Here is a 20,512-nt window from a genome sequence, read left to right on the forward strand (position 1 = left end):
GTCAGCCAGCCTACCTCCCTGCTACCTGAGATAGGGTCTTGCTATGCAACCCTGACTTGTCCCATATTCTAGATCTCTGCCTCAGTCTCCTGAGTGTGGGGATTACAGGCATATGCCACCAGCCAAGCTCAATCTCTCTGAGCCAGATACCAAAGTCTTAACACAATGATCGGCTGTTATAGTCTCTCTCTCCTCCCCTCTTTCTCTTTTCTTGACTATATAGCGTCTTGCTATATTGCTCAGGTTAACCTAACTCCTGGGTTCAAGTGGCCTAACACTTCAAAAATATATTTCATTTTAATAGTGTGTGTGTCCATGTCCTGTGTTAAAAATAGTTAAGATGCAGAATTTTATAAAAGATATGAGCTTATCAAAGGCAGCCAGAGACTGAAAGGTGTGTGCCCTCTTAAACTTTGATCCAAGCTCAAATGTGAATGCTGTGAGGTGAGCTTTGTCCATAAAACAACAACAAAAATAACAAACAATACAACAAAAAAGCTTATAGTCACTGAGTGATGTCTGGCTGTTGCTGGGACACGCATTTGGTTTTTTTGCTGGGGGACAGGGACTACAGGCAGAATAATCTTAGAATTTTAAAACTTCATATGGGTGGTGGCGGCAGCCTATGCCTTTAATCCCAGCATTTAGGAGCAGAGGCAGGCAGATCTCTGAGTTCGAGCCCAGTGCAGTCTTCAGAGCAAGTTCCAGGGCAGTCAAAATTACACACAAAAAAAACCCTGTCTCAAAAAAAAATTAGTAAATTTTAAAAATTTTCTACTGTTCTCACTCAGTTAAAATCGTCTTCTGTCTAAGTGGAGAAATTAGTCCATACACTTCCGTGCATGCAACCAGTTTTATCACAGAAAGCTGGGACCAAGACACTGACTCTGGAGAATATGGTGACTTTCTTCAGTGACAACTGCCCTCTGTTCACGCTAACTTCCTCCTGCCCAAAGGTTAGGTCAGCCAGCCCAAGTCCAGAGCAGGAAGGCGGCTTAGCAGGTTCTCAAGGAGCACTCAAAGGGCAAACGACCAGAACCCAAGAATAACAGCCCTCTCTACTCTAAGTAGTTCTGAGGTACCCTAAGGTTTAGGGTGCCCTCTGCGGGCTCTGGGGGAAGGGTCTGCTAGGCTTTCTGGCTTGTATTGCAAAGCATCACGCGAAGTGGTCGAACGGGTTTCCAAGACACCGCCTTAGGCACAGAAGCAGAAGTCTGGTGCAGGACCCATCTCTTTTACCGGATTGGAGAAGCTCAAAGCAGCCAGACCTGCAAGACTCCGGCTTCGGTAAACCGTGGGGTCACAGCAAGGGCCCGTGGCCACCTTTTCCCTCAACCTTCGGGCTTGTGATTTCACACCGGTTACCTCGCCTTTGGCTGCCATGGCCTGGGGCATCTCAAGTCTGGAAGAAGTCAGCTCCGGGAACCCGGGATCTCCATCTCCTTCGGGTGTTCTGTGTCTGGACCCACAGCAGGAGTTCCGACCCTGCGTGGTGTGGTCCAGTGTGTCTCCGATCCGAGGCCACTACGGCTGCAGCGTCTCCATAACAACGGACGTAGATCTCCCAATGACGCCAGTCCCACAGCACCATAGCTAGAAGAGAGCGTTTTCTAGGACGAAGGCACACCCACCCCGAAAACTTCGTCCCGATTTGCTTGGTCCAGGAGCTCCTTCCAGTTCCGCCTCCTTAGACAGTTGGGCAAATCGCGCCGCCGACGCCAATTGCGTCCCTGTCGCAGCCGCCAATCCGATGGCGGAGAGCGCTTTGGCCCTCGCGAGTTTCCGTCGCCGGGAAGGCAGAGGGGTGTGTCGCGCCTGCGCACTTCGTCGACCCGCGGCGCGTGGTGCCTGCCAGGATCCCCCGCGCGAGTCACGCTCGAGTCCGGAGCGGACCTCCGTGTGCGCGCTGCGCTTGTGGACCATGTCGTGGCTCTTTGGCATCAAGGGCCCCAAGGGCGAAGGCACGGGGCCTCCGCTGCCTCTGCCGCCAGCGCAGCCCGGGGCGGAGGGTGGCGGCGACCGCGGTGCCGGAGACCGGCAATCGCCCAAGGACAAATGGAGCAACTTCGACCCCACGGGCCTGGAGCGTGCGGCCAAAGCGGCGCGCGAGTTGGAGCACTCGCGTGAGTGCGCGGGCTGGGCTTGGGAGGTTCGTCTCGGAGGCGCCAGTGGTTTCTGCGAGTTTGGTCCTCTTGATGTCTCAGCCGCGAAGTGTTCTGTCTGCAGCCCTGCTTTGCAGGTGACCCGAACGGCCTGGTAGTCACATGGCCGTGGCTATCCTGCGTTTCGGGAGACCCAGGTCCTGTCACCCTCTTGCACTTGGTAGCTGTCAACGCGGCAGAAGAGGCCGTTTTAGAGAGGCTTTTCGAGAGGCTCGAGTTGCGTGTGCCAATGCTGGCCTTGGTTACTACTGGGCTCTCTTGCTGCTTCCACGTGGGTGCAGGCCAGAAAGGCATGACCAGGTCAGGTGATCCGTGCTGTGATTGGTTGCAATCACCCACTTAATAAGAGGAGCATTTTTGGAAGGCATTTGGTTTTAACCAAAAGACAGATTCTGCATTGATTGTTGGATAATAGCACTTCACTGTGGAACGTGAGGGGAGGGTATCTGTAAAGTTGATCCTCTCGGAGCCAGTGTTTCTCCGAAAATGTCCTGACTGCTTTGATGTTGACAGTTCGTGCCAAAATGTAACGTAAGTTTTTTTTGTTTTTTTTTTTTTTTTTTTTTTTTTTTTAAAGACTGTTATCCCTGGCTGGAACTCATGTAGATCAGGTAGATCCACCTGCCGCAGTGCTGTGTAGCCCCCCTGCTGTTCGGGCTCTATAGACCAGGCTGGCCTGGAACTCAGAGATCCGCCTGCTTCTGCATCCCGACTGCTGGTATCAAAGCTGGTATCAAAGGCCTGTGCCGCCACTGTCCAGCTAGTTGATTTTTTTTTTTTTTCTGAGACAGGATTTCGCTATGTAACAGCTCTGACTGTCCTGGAACTCACTCTTTTTCGACCAGACTGTCCTGGAACTCAGAGATCCACCTGTCTCTTTGCCTCCTGAGTTTGCACCACCAGCACCCGGCTATTTGAAATCTTTTTAAGAGCCTGAAATGGGGGCTAGAGAGACAGTTCAATGACTAAGAGCACCTGTTGCTCTTGCAGTGGACCTGTGTTCAGTTCTGGGCACGCTTACGGCAGCTCACAATCTTCTTTAACCCAGTTTCAGGGGACCCAAGGACCTCTTCCAGCTTCTGACGGTACCAGGCATGTTTCTGGTGCACATACATACATTCAAGCAAGCACTCAAACACACAAAATTAAAAACAAAGCAAAACCTGAAGTGTGGAGGTGTTGAATAAATACTGATTGAAGGAATGATGCTGTCGTTCTCAGTTTTGTGTTTATGCATGGGTTCTGTTTTTTAAAGATCCTCTAGGGAAACCCTAATTTAAATAGGTACAATATGCAGAGCCTCTCAGAGAGGGTCTGGCACTTGGTGAGTCAATTCTCTGTTCTTGTGGGGCTACACCAACACTTGAGAGGCAGAGGCAGACAGAACTCTGAGTTTGAGGCTGGGCTGGTCTACGTAGTGAGTTCCAGGCCAGCCAGGGTACGCAGCGAGATCCTGTCAAGTCTTGGGCAGTGGTCTCGGAGCCCCGCTGATTCAAATCCCCATGGAGACATTCAAAGCCTTCAGATTTGGGACCAGGATCATCTGTCTCTTTTTACTTAGCAGAGGTAATAATCTCTTATGTTTGCTAGATAATCTCAGTGATTGGGTTGAAATGGGAAAAGGTGGGTGGTTTTCAAGGCATTTCCAGTGTTAACAGACCTGACAGATGATCCAGTGTCCTGTTACAGGGTTAGGTGGAGGACACTTTTCTTGGTGACTCCTGGGCTGGGGGAGGGTCACTCATTAGACACACCTAGAATTTCAGACTTGAATCTCAGCTATTAGTCCCATTCCTACCTCTGTTACAGAGTTACTGCCCTTCGCTGTGTCCGGCTACTCTTGCATATCCGTTACTATCTAGGTGCCCACACTGCAGTCCTGAAGCTCTGGCCCAGGACATTCTATCCTGGGTCCAGTGCCTCGGCCTCTACTCTGCCTTAACAGAGCTCTCTTTTCTGGGCCAGCAGCACCTCCTGTGGGTTCTACAGGCCCCATCAGAGTCCTTTTCTTGTAGGGTAGTCTCAGGTGGGCCCTAAACCTGTGTTGAGAACTTACCTGTTTTGAGCTTGCCAAAGTCACATGAAGAATAAACAGGAGCTGGAATTTGATCCCAGGTTTGTTGGACCGTGACATTCCCATACCTGTCTACTTTGCCGAGATGAGGCCCTGAGGAGTATTGCTCTCCCCAGCCCTTTCCTGTCAGAGTCTCAGGGGTTCCCAGTCTGCTCAACTCTTGGCTTCAAAGCTTACAACTTGAATTAGGGTAGGGCTGTGCCTTGCTGCTGTCTCTCTTCAGGTGTGAGTTCTTTTGTCTTCCATCCTGGTCACTGAAGACCAGAGAGTCTAGGAGGAGGTGGTCTTGGAAGGTCCGTGGAAGCTCTGACACTGCTACCCACTGGTGGAGTTCATGCCAAACTGTGTGCTCTGTGAATTGATCTCAGATACAGACATTTGCCATGGTCATCTAAACTTGTGAAATGTTCTTACCGTGGTACCCCTGTCTTAGGCCGTGTTCCCTCCAGATACCCATGTTAAGCTCTGGTTAATGGCATGCTTGTTTCTCAGAAGTTACTCAAAAGTAACTTGCAGAGGTTGCAGCTGCCCTTGAAGACTTCAGAAATATAAGCAGCTAGGCAGTGGTAGCGCACGCCTTTAATCCCAGCACTTGGAGGCAGAGGCAGGCGGGTCTCTGTGAGTTTGAGTGATCACCACTCCCATGGTTTCTGTGTTAGAAAATTTTCACAATGAGGTATTGGTAAGAGAAAACTATCAAGGAAGATTTGGAGACCTGATGCTTAAGCCTCTTTAGAGTGTTCTAGAAGTAAAGCTTTTCCTACTGTAAGTATTGACAAGCATCAGTGCCGTCTGACACACAGAACACAGAAGATATTTATAACCTAGGTGCGTTGTCTGATGTCTGATCCTTACTCATCTTTTTCTGCATGCATATTTCTTTAACATCATTAATGGATACAGATACGGACACCAGCCAGAGCTCTGCTTCCCTAATTGGAAACCCTGGCTTGTCATTGCTTCGCAACCCCATCGTGGATGATTGTGAGGTGGTCTTTCTGATGGTGTTCTTGGCAATGATCCCCTGGGGGTGGGGCCTGAGCTCTCACCGACCTCTTCCTGTCCCATCTCCATCCCTTCTACAGGTTTTCATGGAATCCAAGCTAACTCAAACTCACAACGCCGCTGGGGGTGACTTTCGACTCCTGATCCTCTGGCTTCCACCTTCAGAATATTAGGATGACAGGCATGCACCATGCACATTACACCTGACTTTGTGTGGTGTTAGGGGTCCAACCTGGGTAAACTCTTAACAACTAGGCTGCATACCGAAACTCATCAGGCTCTGTTGGAGATGGGGCAGCAGCTTTGGAAGGAGATGAGTCTGGAAATGATTCAGGATTGAGTGTTGTTTCTCAGAAAGCCCCTTGGCATGAGAGAGGGGTCTGTTGTGGCCCACATGGATGTGTCTACTGTTGGTATACTAACACCCTCTCTCCTACGCTTCTATACTCTACAGGTCATGCCAAGGAGGCACTGAGTCTTGCGCAGATGCAGGAGCAGACACTGCAGTTGGAACAACAATCTAAACTCAAGGTGAGCTGTGGGCTGGTGCCACAAGGGTGTGAGAACCAGTTCACAGATGACAGACCTATGGATGTGCCCTCCATTTGAAGGAACTGGGGACGTAAGAACAGGATGCTGAGTATATGGCTGTGACTTCTTAGTAGAGGTGCTTGCAAGGGAAGGTGTCGGTGAGGATGTCTGAGTTCTTGAAGGCAGGGGATCTTTCTTAAAATTTTTTTGTTTTATGTTTTTGTCGTTTGTTTTGAGACAGGTTTTTTTGTTTGCTTGTTTTATTTTTGTTTTTAAAGGATTCCTGCTTGTAGTCCTGGCTGCTCTGGTCTCTTTCTGTAGACCAGGCTGGCCTTGAACTAGAGATCCTCCTGCTCTCTGCCTCCTGAGCCCTGGGGTTAAAGGCCTGTGTTCCACTGCCTGTCTCAGCCTCTTAAATGCTAAAGTCACAGGTGTGTCCACCACACCTAATTTTTACTTCATTTCTCTGCATTCAGAAAAACCTCTGGAGGCTGGGTATGTACACCCTTTAATCCCAGCACTTGGTGGCAAAGGCAGGTGAGTAGCTGAGTTCCAGTACAGTCTGGGATACACAGAAACCTTGACTTGAAAAACAAACAACGAAACCTAAAAGAAGAACCCTGTCAGAGTTTTCAGTGAGCATGGAGCAGGCTCCATCCTTAGTCCTTGTCTGCTAATACAGTACAGTTGTGACATGCACTCAGGGTAAAGGAGTGAGTAACATCCTGGTCTCTGCGCCTGCCTGGTCTTTTCTGTGTGCGCAGAGCTGTGAGCCCACTGAGGGTATATGGCTGTCTGTCCAGACTATGTTTTTTTTTTTTTTTTGTTTATTTTTTTGGTTTTTCGAGACAGGGTTTCCCTGTAGTTTCTAGAGCCTGTCCTGGAACTAGCTCTTGTAGACCAGGCTGGCCTCGAACTCAGAGATCCGCCTGCCTCTGCCTCCCGAGTGCTGGGATTAAAGGCGTGCGCCACCACCGCCCGGCCCAGACTATGTTTTAAAGTTGTTTTCTGCCTTAGCCTATTGCGTGGACCAGTTGGCATGGCCTTTGATGCTGCCATCTTGTAGTCTCTAGCACCGGAGAGTGGGCTGTGGGCAGTGTGAGCCTTACAGAGGTACGCCTGTGTTCTGCAGGCTGTGGGCAGTGTGAGCCTTACAGAGGTACACCTGTGTTCTGCAGGCTGTGGGCAGTGTGAGCCTTACAGAGGTACGCCTGTGTTCTGCAGGCTGTGGGCAGTGTGAGCCTTACAGAGGTACGCCTGTGTTCTGCAGGCTGTGGGCAGTGTGAGCCTTACAGAGGTACGCCTGTGTTCTGCAGGCTGTGGGCAGTGTGAGCCTTACAGAGGTACGCCTGTGTTCTGCAGGCTGTGGGCAGTGTGAGCCTTACAGGGTACGCCTGTAATCTGCAGGCTGTGGGCAGTGTGAGCCTTACAGAGGTACGCCTGTATTCTGCAGGCTGTGGGCAGTGTGAGCCTTACAGAGATACGCCTGTGTTCTGCAGGAATATGAAGCCGCCGTAGAGCAACTGAAGAATGAACAGATCCGCGTGCAAGCCGAGGAAAGAAGGAAAACTCTGAGTGAAGAGACCCGGCAGCACCAGGCTGTAAGTGCACAGGCAGCCACTTATGCCGGGGTACAGGAAGGGACATTGAGGTGCCACTCTGGATCTTTTAGGTACTGACCAGCTGAGGGTGGTGGTTGTACTAGGACCTGGACCACAATTGTAAAAATAAACAAAAACAATCCCCAAACATAGACTCCTTGGTACAGAGCCATCCTGCACCTGCATGTTTGCGGAAGGTGGCAGCTTACCTGTGGCTTACTCAGCAGTCACTCCAGGGTGGGTCCAGATCATCTCTGATCCTTCTAGAAGCTTCTCCAGCCACAGTGTGTCTTTACTTCCGTCTTCTTCCCTAGAGGGCCCAGTACCAGGATAAGCTGGCTCGACAGCGCTATGACGACCAGCTGAAACAGCAGGTAAGCGGGGCACACCTCTGAGAGCTGTGCTGTCCTTACAGGAACTAGGGGGCGATGCAGCCGAGTTCATGGGCAAGAATACAAGCGTCGCTGGTCCTGGGTGAATTTTCTCAGACATTGGTAGGCCCTGGCATGTGTATACTTACGGGCCTGTGTGCACAACGAATATGCCCAGACACACACCTGAATGCAGACATACTCTCTACATGTTGACATGTTTGCAGACATGTTCAAGCACATACACAAGCCCATGCGCAGAATTTCTTATGCTTTCATGACAGAGGTGGGTTTTTCAGTTACTCTTGAGGGTTCTTGCTAGATGGACACCTGCCTAGCTAGCAAGGTCAGTGAATGGTGGAGGACAAGGTCCCTGGGTAATTCAAACCCTGGATAGGCCTCCTTTGCTCCATGCTGGCTCCCTGTCAGAGGGAGCTCATCAGCCTTGGGCTTGTGTTCATGTGTGTTTGCTGGGACATTATAGCTGTTAATCGCAGTAGGCAAAGATCAGATTCTATAGAGCAGAGATGCAGGCCCTGGGGGTCTTGGAACCACATTACTGAAGCTGCTATAAGGGCTGCTTCTGCCCCAGCAGGTGGGGCAGCTCTGAAGCCAGTCCCTTAGTGTGTGCATGCCTGGGGCCAACAGCAGATGTGCCTGCGCTGGAGTGTACCAGCTGGAGCCCCAAGACAGTTGGGTCTCCTCAGGTGGGCAGATGCATTCCTGACTCAGAGCAGCTCCAGCCTATAGGCTTGGTTTTGGTTTGTTTTTCTGATTTTCAAGAGTTTTACCTTTCCTGTGCCTTCTCTCTCAGCAACTTCTGAATGAAGAGAATTTAAGGAAACAGGAGGAGTCTGTGCAGAAGCAGGAGGCGATGCGTCGAGGTAGGTGGTCACCAAGGATGGGTGGCTTTGTTGGGCATCTTAGTCCTTAAGAAACGCCTGCACAGAGGCTCACTGCCACCTCAGCTAAGGACTGAATTTACAGACTGTGCTTTGACCCCAGACACCGCTGGATGCCTTGGTTTCAAAGAGCTAACTCTCAGCAGAAGCTTCATCTGTAGCCTCGCCCCTGAGCAGAAAGTTCTGGGACGAGTTGATTTGGGTAGGAACCTTGCCTGGCCTTAGCTCCTGTGTTAGAGCTTCATTCATTAGGCCAACTTGCAGGCACATTTCCTGTTTCCAGAAGTCTGTCAGGAAGGGTTTGAGGCAATTTGTTGGTGTCATTGTGATAGTGTCTTAGTGTTTGGTGTTTGGTTCTTATGCTGACAGAAACGGTATACATTGTTGCATCTCGTGACTTTTCTGGTATTTTGGTTAAATGTCAGCATAAGTTGGTTTTTCTTGTGATTATCCACATTTTTGTTTGTTATTAAAATATGTCATCCTAAGGGTGGTCCAGGCTATTTCAGGGATCCTCTGCAGTATGGGTTCTGCTGCTTCTGGTCCATGCAATATCTAGGCCTGTGTGTGCATATCAGTAATGTGGGCAGAGGCAGGCACAGTATGAGCTGAAGGCCACTCGCTGTCTTTGCCTTTCCCTGGGGCAGCCACTGTGGAGCGAGAGATGGAGCTGCGACATAAGAATGAGATGCTGCGGGTTGAAGCTGAGGCCCGAGCTCGGGCCAAGGCCGACAGAGAGAACGCAGACATCATCCGGGAACAGATTCGCCTCAAGGCTGCTGAACACCGCCAGACCATCCTGGAGTCCATCCGGTGAGGCTGTGGCCAGATCCCAGGACCTGCTGGCCCAGGTCATGCTAGGGAGTTACTGGTGAAGTCATGTGACTTTTCCCCCTCATGCAGGACAGCTGGCACCTTGTTTGGTGAAGGATTCCGTGCCTTTGTGACAGACTGGGACAAAGTGACAGCCACGGTATGTGCTACGATAGTTCCCTATGGGAGAGCCTAGTGGGCAGTTCTGCGTCAGTCTCTGGGGGCCTCCCTGTAAAGTGCAGCCCTGTTTCCTGCTGGCTATGAAAACGTCCAGTATTTGGAGATATACTCAGCACAGATCAGGCACGTGAGCTACAACTGTCTTTGAGAACTATAGTGAGACATGACAGAGTATTTGGACTTAAGGCATTTCAGACAATTCAGTCTTGTCTTAATCCATTTTATGTTGCTCTCACAAGGTACCTGTCAGGGGCTAGCCTGGACAAGATTACCTATCTTCCAGAGTGGAGGCATGGGAATCTAGAAATGTAGTAAGGAATACGAAAACGTGAACAAAAATAATAAAACGCAGAAACACATAGGATAGTATCGGGAGGGAATTTCAGTGAGTACTTAAAATTCGTCCACGTTTAATTTCCAACAGCTTAATGTACCCCTGATTTCAAAAGGTAGGAGCAGAACAGAAGGACTGCATTAACATACAAATTGAAAGTCCTGGGGTCCATTCATCGTTCATGCCCTAGACCAAACACTGTGGGCAAACCACTCCTGGGTAGAATCCCAGTTATTTCCATAAAGGGAACAAGAATTTAGTTAAATCCTTAGACTTTTGTTTTAGGCAGGAGCCAACTGCTTCCTTATTTCAGGAGCACGAGGTCTGGCAACTAGCCACACCTGTTGATAATAGCCTTGAGAGAGGAGAACTCTGATTTACAGCTAGGTGGGACCTTTGTTTGAATTGGAAGCACAATAATCTTGAGCTAAAAAGAAGTCCCAAAACTCTCTGACCTTTGGTCTCTTTGGGCCTCCACAGTAGCCAAGGCTGACTAACTTACAAACAAGAAGGTTCATCTGGTGTTGGAAAGTCTGAATAGGGCACCTAATGGCTTCTACTAGGCCCTACTGTTGAAGGTCTCGCAAACTCTGCAGCATTGCATGAGACTAAGTACCTAACATGTAATTCTTGGAGGGACAAACCCCATCTAGTCCTGGCAGTGGCAGCCTACCTTCAGGCTTTTTTGTTTGTTTATTTATTTTATGTGCACTGTTGTGAGGTTGTCCGATCCCCTGGAACTGGAATTGTAGACAGTTGTGGGCTTCCATGTGGGTCCTGGGAATTGAACCCCAGTCCTCTGGAAGAGCAGCAAATGCTCTTAACAGCTGAGCCATCTTTCTACCCCGAGGCTTCAGACTTCTAATCCAGGAACCGGCATATGAAAGGGCCAGAAATCACTTTCCAGTGTCCTTGGGAGAAGGTGCTGGTAATTTTTTAAAAAAATCTTACTTTTTTTTTTTTTTTGACAGGATATCTCTATTATGTAGCTCTGATTTTTGTAGGACTGGCTATCCTGAAACTTGCTGTGTAAACCAGGCAGTCCTCAGACTCATAGATCCACCTGCCTCTCCCTCCTGAATGCTGGGATTAAAGGTGTTGTCACCATTCCCAGCTACCTGTTATTTTTGGTAGTGTGTTCCCAGCCAATTCTATGAGGCAGGAGGTGGTCTGTGAGGTAGGAGATGGCCTGAGACATCTTCAGGGTCACAGATGACTTCATGCTAGGTGCAGGGGATGATCTGCTAAGGGGAATGTTGAAAGCACATTATTTTTATTATTTGGGATGCTGGGGATGGAACCTAAGGTCTTAGGAATGCTAGGCAGGCAGGAAGTCACCAGTAAACCACAGGCCAGTCTGGAAGATGCCCCCTCTTCGTGGAGCTGCTTGGTGTGCCAGTACATTACCACTTAAAAGGTTTGTGGTTAGCCTAGTTTTCTAAGAATGAAGTTTAACTTTTTCAATGGTAAGAAAGTAGTGGAAGGCAAGAAAGACTGTTAGTGAGTATCCAGCCACGTCCAGCCACGTCCCACGTTCTTACAACCTGCTCTGATGGACAGTCCCAGTGACATACTTTTGCTGTCCCCTGAGGTATGCAAGTGAGCATTGACCAACTGTAGTGTAGGGTTGGGGTCCAACCAGGGTCCAGCGTAGGCTACCGTAAGATGTTAGCTGCTCTTGGGCACAGGATGAACTGTGGGCAGAGGTGTGGCTTTTCCCTTCCAGGTGGCTGGATTGACACTACTGGCTGTTGGAGTCTATTCTGCCAAGAATGCTACTGCTGTTGCTGGTCGGTATATTGAAGCCCGCTTGGGAAAGCCATCCCTGGTGAGGGAGACCTCCCGCATCTCAGTGCTGGAGGCACTGAGGCATCCCATTCAGGTACGGCCACAATAAGGTTCCACATCCTTGCCAGGTTTCTTCCCGTGTCACAAACAAGTGTGCACATTTTCTCTGTCCTCCCCCTTTTACCCGGACAACGTTTCTGCTTTCTCTTTCCTGCTGGCATGGGTGTTTTTTCATGACTGTGCTATACCTATGGGGCCTGTGGAATCAGTGTTATCTAATTGTATGACTGCTCCTGGGTCTGCTTTGACCTGAGGTCAGGGTCTGTCCTGGCACAGAGGTGGGAGAGTAGCCTAGTGTCCAGCTCCCTCCCTTAGGCTGAACTGCTCTCTCTGACGGGCCTGTTCTCTGTGATGGCCACCCTGGGACTCTTCAGATGCTCAGTACAAGTAGTTGGGAAGATAAAAATCTATAGTAAAGAGTGGATAAATCACCTGGGCCCCACAGTAGATACTGTTTCTCCAGCTTTGACACTGAGTAACTAATCTTGGGCTCTTGGGTGTAGTCTTCATGGTGGCTGTGTGTCCTGCCAGCTGTGATGGTTTCCCTTACAGGTCAGCAGGCGACTGTTCAGCAGACCCCAGGACGCGCTGGAGGGCGTCATACTCAGCGTAAGTCACTGTGGCAGCTGTGGTTTGGAAAGCCTTGTGGGCCCCAGGGAAGGGATGGCAAAGCTTGACTAGTGTGTTTGTGATCCTTATGCTTGTGGCTTTGGGGTCCTGAAGTGCGTGTTACTGTAACGTATGCAGATATTTCATAGGCCAGTCCAGTGTCCACAGTGACTAAGCCATACTAGAATACCTGTGGCCCTTCCACTCCCTAAGGCTGTCCGCAGGATGGGAGACCAGGTCCCCAAACCTCATCTTTCTCTGGCAGCCTAGCCTGGAGGCACGGGTACGTGATATTGCCATCGCAACAAGGAATACCAAGAAGAACAAAAGCCTGTATAGAAACGTTCTGATGTATGGACCACCAGGGACCGGCAAAACCCTGTTTGCCAAGGTAAAAATATCTGGCTGTGATGGTGGGACTAGGTGCTGCTGAGCATCTCAGCTCAGATGGTGGGGGACTGTCCGTGCTGGGCAGGACTGGTTGGCTGGTGGAGTCTGGGAGGGAACATCTGCTCTGTCTCCCCACCCTCCTTGCCCAGAAACTCGCGCTGCATTCAGGCATGGACTACGCCATCATGACAGGCGGGGACGTGGCCCCCATGGGGCGGGAGGGTGTGACCGCCATGCACAAGGTCTTCGACTGGGCAAGCACTAGCCGACGAGGGTGAGCATATAACCCCCATATACACAGGTTCCCACTAGGGGCCCACCAGGTATCTAACAAGTACCCTGCTGTCTCCCCACTGTCTTGTCCTTGATATTGTGTGGGAGGCCATGGGTAACCTCTAGATTCTGAAGACACGTAGGGGTGGGCACTTATTCTGAAGGCTCCATTAAAAAAAAAATGTCAGTCTGGTCCCAGGGCTTCCCATACAAGAACGCTGGCAGATATAATTGCTGCCAGGAGTGAATGGCTAGCTCAGTTGGGGAGAGGAGTGGATGTAGGCCTCTCTGACTGTGTTGAACCCTCCAGAAGTGGGCTGAGGATATCACATCAGCTCATGCAGTATGGCACAGCTGGTTATAACTCCCTGGCATCGCCACCGTACCTTGTTGTGTCTTTGCCTTTGGTCTTTGCCATTTTACCTTGAATAACTACCTTATTCTGACCTGGGCATGAGGCCCTACTGTGAGAGCTGTGGGTAGGAGAAGCGTTCCTCTGCCTAGCGTATCCCATCAGAGCTGCAGCTGGGTTCTCAGTATTAGGGTTCTTGAAGCTGTGATCTCTGTTTTCTTGGGTCAGGATGTTAAGAGTCCCTGACAGGGCAAGGCTTGTGTTCTGTGGGGCATCTTCTCCCAGGGGTATGCACTATACTTCCTGTTGCTTCTGGGAGCTTCCAGGTGTTGGCTTGTAGTATTCCAGCATCCCCTTGCCTGACCACCCTCTGGTTCACAGCCTCCTGCTCTTTGTGGATGAAGCAGACGCCTTCCTCAGGAAGAGAGCCACTGTGAGTACCTGGAACCCTGTCTATCAGTGGGAATTGTTCAGAGCTGGGTGCACTAAGCCAGTCGAGCAGGGGACCAGCCTAGAGGTTGCTGAGCCATAGAGCACAAAACGGCTAAGTCCTCATGCTGTGCTAGCTAAGGATGCTGCCCAGTTGTTTTTCCTCCTAAATTTGAGGAGTTTGTCATTGAACCACGGTCTTGGGGATGCTAAACAACGGGAATCCAAATTCTGGCTGTCGAATTAGGCCTGTGTGTCTAACCCTTGCCCTACCCTCCTGACAGTGTCTCCTGCAGACACTTTTCCTTGGCCGTGTACAAAACTGCTCCTTGGGCTGGAGACTAATGTGAAACTTCCTTCCTGTAGGAGAAGATAGGTGAAGACCTCAGGGCCGCTCTGAACGCATTCCTGCACAGGACAGGACAGCACAGTAGTAAGTGAGTGCAGTCCTTGCCCTGGCTCCCTGGGCAGAAACTTCTGGGCATTGTTAGCCTCCGTCCTCACAAGGACCCAGGACACAGTATGTGGGCAACTGTCTGGGGTGTCTTCATGTTCCTATGAAACATCAAGTCTGCTGGGTTAGTTCCTGTCCACAAGGCCGCCCCAGTCATCTCACGCCTCTTGACTGTCCGTGTGCGCCTGGGCTGAAACTTTCCCGCTAACTGAACATACCTGAAGCCTGCTTTCGGGGCATGAGGCTAGAGTGTATTTGCTCTTCTGGGGGCAGAGCCCAAGTATCATGTGTAGAAGGATGGAGCCTTGGTCCTTATCTGGGCTACTGGGACTGGGGTAGCATCTTGGCCTTGAAAGAGACCCCAATTTGAACTGTTTCCCAGAAGCCAGTGGCAGGGTGGATGCCTCTGGTCAGACAGGCTCCTTTCTTCCAAATTCCCTAATCCTGTCCTTAGCTAGCTCATCACCAGGAGAGGACCCAGCCTTCTGATAAGTATGTGCCCATCTTACCAGGCGTAAACATCCCCTCACTTGCTGTGGCTGGAGTCTAGCCCAGGGCCATGGCAAAAAGTGATTTGAGGACAACAACAGAACCTTAAGATACTAGGCAACCTTGATCGCAGGTCTTCCTGGGCTTTCCTAAGTTAAAAAGCTGCCACGGTCTTGAGGTAGGTCAGTGATTGAACACTCGTCTAGCATTCTTGAATCTCTGGATTCAAACCCCATCTTAAAAAGAAAAGAAAGGAAAGGCAAGACCTATAAAGGAAGGAGAGAAGAAGAGCTGGCAAGTTGCATCCATCTATAAAGTTTACCTGCGGAGGCCCCTGGGTGACCTGTGATCGGACAAGCCCTCAGCATGCACTTTGTGGCTGCAGGTTCATGCTGGTCCTGGCCAGTAACCAACCTGAGCAGTTTGACTGGGCCATCAATGACCGCATCGACGAGATGGTCTGCTTCGCCCTGCCACAGCGGGAGGAGCGAGAGCGCCTGGTGAGAATGTATTTTGACAAGTATGTCCTTAAGCCGGCCACAGAAGGAAAGCAGTAAGTGTCCAGCCCCATGGGGTCCCCTATTGACCTGGAACCTATCTGGGTGCTTCATTTTCCTGGGGTTTAGGCCATCTGTGGGAGGTCATTCTGTACATGTGTCCTGCCAAAGGTGGTTCTGTCATGGGGACCCTCACCCTTCCTCCCATTGCTCTTTACCTGGGGACAGTTGCAAGCCTGTCCAAGAGTCCACTCGTGAGCTAATTTGAAGTGCGTGGGTCACTGACCCCTGGGTATCAAGGGAATGTAGCATTCTCTAAGTTTGCTGAGTCTCTTTACAGGGTCTGGGGTAGCCAGTTAGCATCCTCAGCTGTTGACTGAGTGACCTGGCTTTCTTCTGTGTAGCTGCAAAGCTGCCCTGCCACTCCTGGAAGCTGCTCTGCAGCCATGTGGGGGACAGGGATGGGGAGAAGCCCCTCGCTGCTGTGTCTAGCACACTTCCCACACCTCCTGTCAGCAGAGGCCGCTCTGCTTTCAGCTGTCTCCTGGGTCCCGGGCTCCGTGGCACTCGGGCTTCACGTCCTGACCTGAATCCCTGCTGCTGCCTGAAAACACGGCTTAGCAGTGCTGTTTCCTGTGAGCCCATCCCCATCCGTACTGGCCAGGCCTCTGCCTACTGCTGGCCTTATAACCCCAGCCTCAGCTCAGGCATGCAAGTTTAATGTGCATTTCTGCAGCTTTTGGTCAGATGTTGTTGCTGGAAACTCAGGTTACAGACAGGGCTCTTAACTGTTCTCACCAGAGATCTGCCCGCTGTGCTAGCAGTTCATCATTGGCTGAGATTTGACTACGCCTGCTGTGTGGGTGTGGACTGTGTATGTTTGGGTCTCGTGAGTGACGTGAAGGCAGATGAGGAGGGTGTAGCTCCATTGGCCAGCCCTGCCTGGCTCCAACCTGAGCCTCTCCTGTAGGTCAGGAGGGAAGGCTGAGTTCACCTCATCCAACGAGGCTGTGCAGAAAATGCCCACATTGTCACCCTGATCGGGTGGGAGCACCTGACAAGTGATGTTGGACAGCCTTGCTCCCACCTCCCCAGCCCCCTTTTTGAAGAAGCTGTGGCAGCACAGGCCCACTTGGGGACTTTTTCTCCAGACGTTTGAAGGTGGCCCAGTTTGACTACGGAAAGAAGTGTTCAGAGGTCGCCCAGCTGACGGAGGGGATGTCAGGCCGGGAGATTGCTCAGCTTGCTGTGGCATGGCAGGTGAGTTAGGGTCCCGGAACTAAACCCACTCTGAAACTTTATACCAGTCTCCTAAAAGGGGTTTTATTTTGAAGGATGTTCCCAGCATGGATAACCGTGTGGCCCTTGGTCCTACTAAGGCCATCTCAAGGGCTGAAGAGACTCAGGGAGGATGGGGCTGTACTGTCACTGGCTGAGATGTGCTGGCCCAAATCTGGAGCTGTCCCAGTCAGGTCTGGAGTAGATGTGCAGGGCCTCTAGGACTGACTGCTTGTTTGGGTTGGCCGTTAAGACAGTTGCAGACAAATCCTGAGTTCTCCTCCAGATCAGTAGGTGTGTACTTCATGTATAGATTCTGCCTTTTTTGCTTTATTTTGTTTTTATTTCTGAGAACAGTTTCTCTATGTGGGTCTTGCTGTCCTGGAACTTCCACTGCAGTCCAGAACTTGCTTTTGAACTAGAGATCCATTCGCCTGCCTCTGCCTCCTGAGTACTGGAATTAAAGGCGTGTGTCACCACTGCCTGGCATGGATGTGGGCTTTTTAGGACAAGTGAGGGGGCAGGAATGTTCCTAGACTAGACAAGGATGCTGTTGGTGAAGGTACATAGGCCACAGTAGCCTGTTGTCATTCCCTCAAACCTTGTTTTTCCCTTGAACCAGCTCCATGGTCCAGCAGCAGGGAACACCCACAGCAGGGCCAGGGCAGTTTAGGAATTTCAGCCCCTGGTGCTGTCAAGAAAAGCTGTGTTGATGGATTGATGGAATGGAAGTGCTATGGGCACTTCAACCTTTGTGCCAACTTCACCATGTCCTTGAGCCAACTGTCTGTAACCAGTGACAGCCTAGCCACTAAAGCTTAGCAGTGTTTTTTTGATGGTGGTGGCGCATGCATGGGACAGTCCTACTTAGGTTTAGACTTCATAGCCTAACTACAGCAGGGATAGTACTAGTGTAAACAGGCTAGCTTAGCTGCTACAATATACATCTCCCATTGAAGACTGCACACTTCTGTGACGAGCGTTTGTTTCCACACTGATGATGGAGAACAGGGAGCTTAGCACAGTGTGGTAACCAAGAAACTCTCCCCACAGTTCTGGGGGCCAAAGTACAAAGGTCAGTGCCATCAGTCAGATCTTGAAGAGGGGTCTTTCCTGGTTAATAGAGGTTAAGGTCTTACTGGATCTTCATGTACAGCCTGGGCAATGCAGTGAGAGCCTCTTACAATTTAAAAATGAAATGAAAGCTGGGATGTAGCTCAGTGGTAGTGTCTGCCTCGTGTCTTCAGCCCTGGGCTGAATCCCCAGTGTCATAAAAAGTGAGAAGGCTGCTGTGGTTTGTTGTTATGCAGTGGAGAGAGTCCTCTTGTTTGTTGAGATGTGGTCTCACTCTGTAGCCCAGGCTGGTATTGAATGCTCTTATAGTTCTCCTTCCCTGGCCTCCCAAGGATTGGGATTACGGTGTGAGCTTAGGCTTTTGTTCTGTTTATTTGAGACAGGTTTGGCTCTGTGACTGGGCTGGCCTCAGCTGTCAGCACTTCTGTCTCAGGCTCTGGAACTTGGCAGCCCTGCTCATCAGGACTGGTGGACTTTAGGTTCCTACGCTGTCTGCCTCTGGCTTTGATGTCAGTGTGGAAGCTGCTAGGGATTGTTCCTTTCCCTTTCCCTTTTGTGTACATGTGGAGTGTCTGCGTGTATTTATGTGCACTGCATGAATGCCTGGTGTCTACAAGGCTAGGAGAGGACATGAGGCTGGGAGTGGTGGGGCACCTTTAATCCCAGCAGAGGCAGAAGCAAGCAGCTGGTCTGCAGCTAGCTTAGTCCACATAGTGAGTTCCAAGCCAGCCAGAGTTATATTTAGAGAGACCCTGTCTCAAAACAAAAAAAGAGTGTATTGATTTCCCTAGAGCTGGAGTTACGGGTAGTTGTATGCCATCAGTGTTGGTGCTGGGGACTTGAACCTAGGTCTTCTGGAAGAGCCGTAAGTGCTCTTAACTGCTGAGCCCCTATGTACTCATTTTTGAGCTGGGGTCTTGCTATGTTGCTTAGCCTGGCCTTGAACTTCACAGTCAAACAGCCACAGGTGCACTGCTGCCTTAGTTAAACTTAAAAATAGTTTTGAATTTACAGAAAAGTTGCAAGATAGAGCAGAGGCACCATGCCCTTGTCTCTAGCAGGAGTGTTGGCTCTGGCTTGGTTGTAGATACCCACAGCACAAGCCCTAGTCTGTTCCAGTGTGCTTCACCTGTCACTGGGCTCTACCGCTCCTCGGCTGGGTCCTTGGCAAGGTGTAGTCACTTAGAGGGCTGCCACCCTGTAGCTACCCGTACTTTTGGCCTTTGGTGAGGTCGAGATGGTAAAGATTACCATGGCTTCCAGATACCTCGCAAAGTTGGTGGTCTGGCTCTAGGGCCAAGTCTTCCTCCCCAGTGAGTCATAATAGGACAGTGGACCCTAGGTCATCTGTTCCTGATGGCCGCTCTTATCCACAGGGACAGAACACCTTCATATTAGGTCATTTCAGAACTGTTTCTGTAGGGTATGTTTGTCCTGGTGCCCGAGAAGGAACATTTTCTGCCTGCAGTGTTCTCTTCATTGTGTTCAGGCATCCCAGGCCCTCCTCCTCGTGCAGAGTCTGTGAGAATCCCTTGGCCTCGTCTTCAGGATTCTCCATACCTTTTTTTGCTGATGCCTTTTGGAACATGCTCTGCTTCAAGCAGAAAACCAGCAGAAGTGTTGTCTCAACCACCTGTGAGCCCTGGTCCTTTATAGTGTCTACAGGGTTTGTCTGGTCCTGCAGTGCCATCCTCGGAGAGGATAAGGAAGCGGGAGGGGGCATGCTCAACGGTATGAATAGACACCAAGAGGAGCAGTTAGCCAGAGAGTACCACTTGGCTCTAATTAGAGAAACCTCATGTTGACATCGTTTGGCAGCCGCAGGAGGCCTGTAAGGTGCACAGCTGCACAGCCTGGACTGAGCAGTTGCTGTGTGACCTGGTGTCTGCCTGAGCTGGAAAATGGAGCCAGAATCGCTAGGGGCTTCTGAGGTCTGCACATTTGTGTCCTTCTTAGAGGGGGGAGTTGCCTGTCTGTGTGTGGAGGAGCAACAACTGTTCAGGCTTTCATTTTAGAAAGTCGTTGACAAAGTCAACAGAAGCAGCAGTGGGGATATAAGTCCACTGATAAGCTCAAGAATGCCCACTGTGCCAGGGCCTAGGTCCTCACCTGGGGCTTCTCTGTGCAAGCAGCCAGCCTCTTCTTCTGTGCCCTCTTTCCTACCAGGCCATGGCGTATGCCTCTGAGGATGGGGTCCTCACAGAGGCCATGATGGATGCTCGTGTCCAGGATGCTGTTCAGCAGCACCAGCAGAAGATGCAGTGGCTTACAGTAGAGAGGACCCAGTCCTGAGGGGACCCAGCCCTGAAGGCCTGCTCAGCTGCTGAGCTGGACTTGGACGCCACGTGCACCTGACCACACGATTCCTCCCTCTTTTCCTGTCCTCTTAGAGAGGCCAACACTGTCCCGAATGCCTTTGCCCAACCGTGGCATGCAGGTGGTGTCAGCTTCTCTTGCCTCCCACACCTCCTAGTCTGTTTCTCTCAGCATGAGTGCTGGCAAAGGAAGGCAGACCCAGGAATCTACAAGCCCAGGTCAGAGAAGAGAGGAAGCCCAGTGCTGTACCACAGGCCAGTGGCTATGACTGTGCCAGCAGGATGGGGACCTGCAGGGACCAGGCTGAAGGCAGGAAGGGCCTCTGCTTGCTGGACATTGCTCCTGCCCTGTACACATCTGTGCCAGGAACTGGCCCAGTCCTTATTTGGTGAAGTGGATCTGGTGCTAGACTGGCCCTGGCCGCTGCCACCTTCCCCCGGACTGGACCTTTTAAATCCAGACTCTAATAAAACTGTGACTGATTTGCTGCTTTTGTCTCTTGGCTGAGGTATGTGTAGAGGGGGCTCTAG

At 50.7% G+C, this 20,512-nt stretch overlaps 1 protein-coding gene across 1 annotated transcript; it reads left to right on the forward strand.

The window, feature by feature from the left end:
- Window positions 1-1,807: 1,807 nt before the first annotated feature.
- On the forward strand, window positions 1,808-20,469 carry LOC119816871 (ATPase family AAA domain-containing protein 3). The gene is made up of 16 exons (XM_038333901.2): window positions 1,808-2,123; window positions 5,696-5,772; window positions 7,272-7,373; window positions 7,688-7,747; window positions 8,559-8,628; window positions 9,294-9,459; window positions 9,550-9,619; window positions 11,700-11,855; window positions 12,374-12,430; window positions 12,696-12,821; window positions 12,970-13,094; window positions 13,827-13,878; window positions 14,241-14,311; window positions 15,203-15,370; window positions 16,466-16,574; window positions 19,833-20,469. Exons 1-16 carry the CDS (start codon window positions 1,922-1,924, stop codon window positions 19,956-19,958), a joined length of 1,737 nt encoding a protein of 578 aa, XP_038189829.1. The 5' UTR covers window positions 1,808-1,921; the 3' UTR covers window positions 19,959-20,469.
- The last annotated feature ends 43 nt before the right edge of the window (window positions 20,470-20,512 follow it).

This window comes from Arvicola amphibius, chromosome 6 (genome assembly GCF_903992535.2).
Source record: "Arvicola amphibius chromosome 6, mArvAmp1.2, whole genome shotgun sequence".
NCBI classification, from domain to species: domain Eukaryota; kingdom Metazoa; phylum Chordata; class Mammalia; order Rodentia; family Cricetidae; genus Arvicola; species Arvicola amphibius.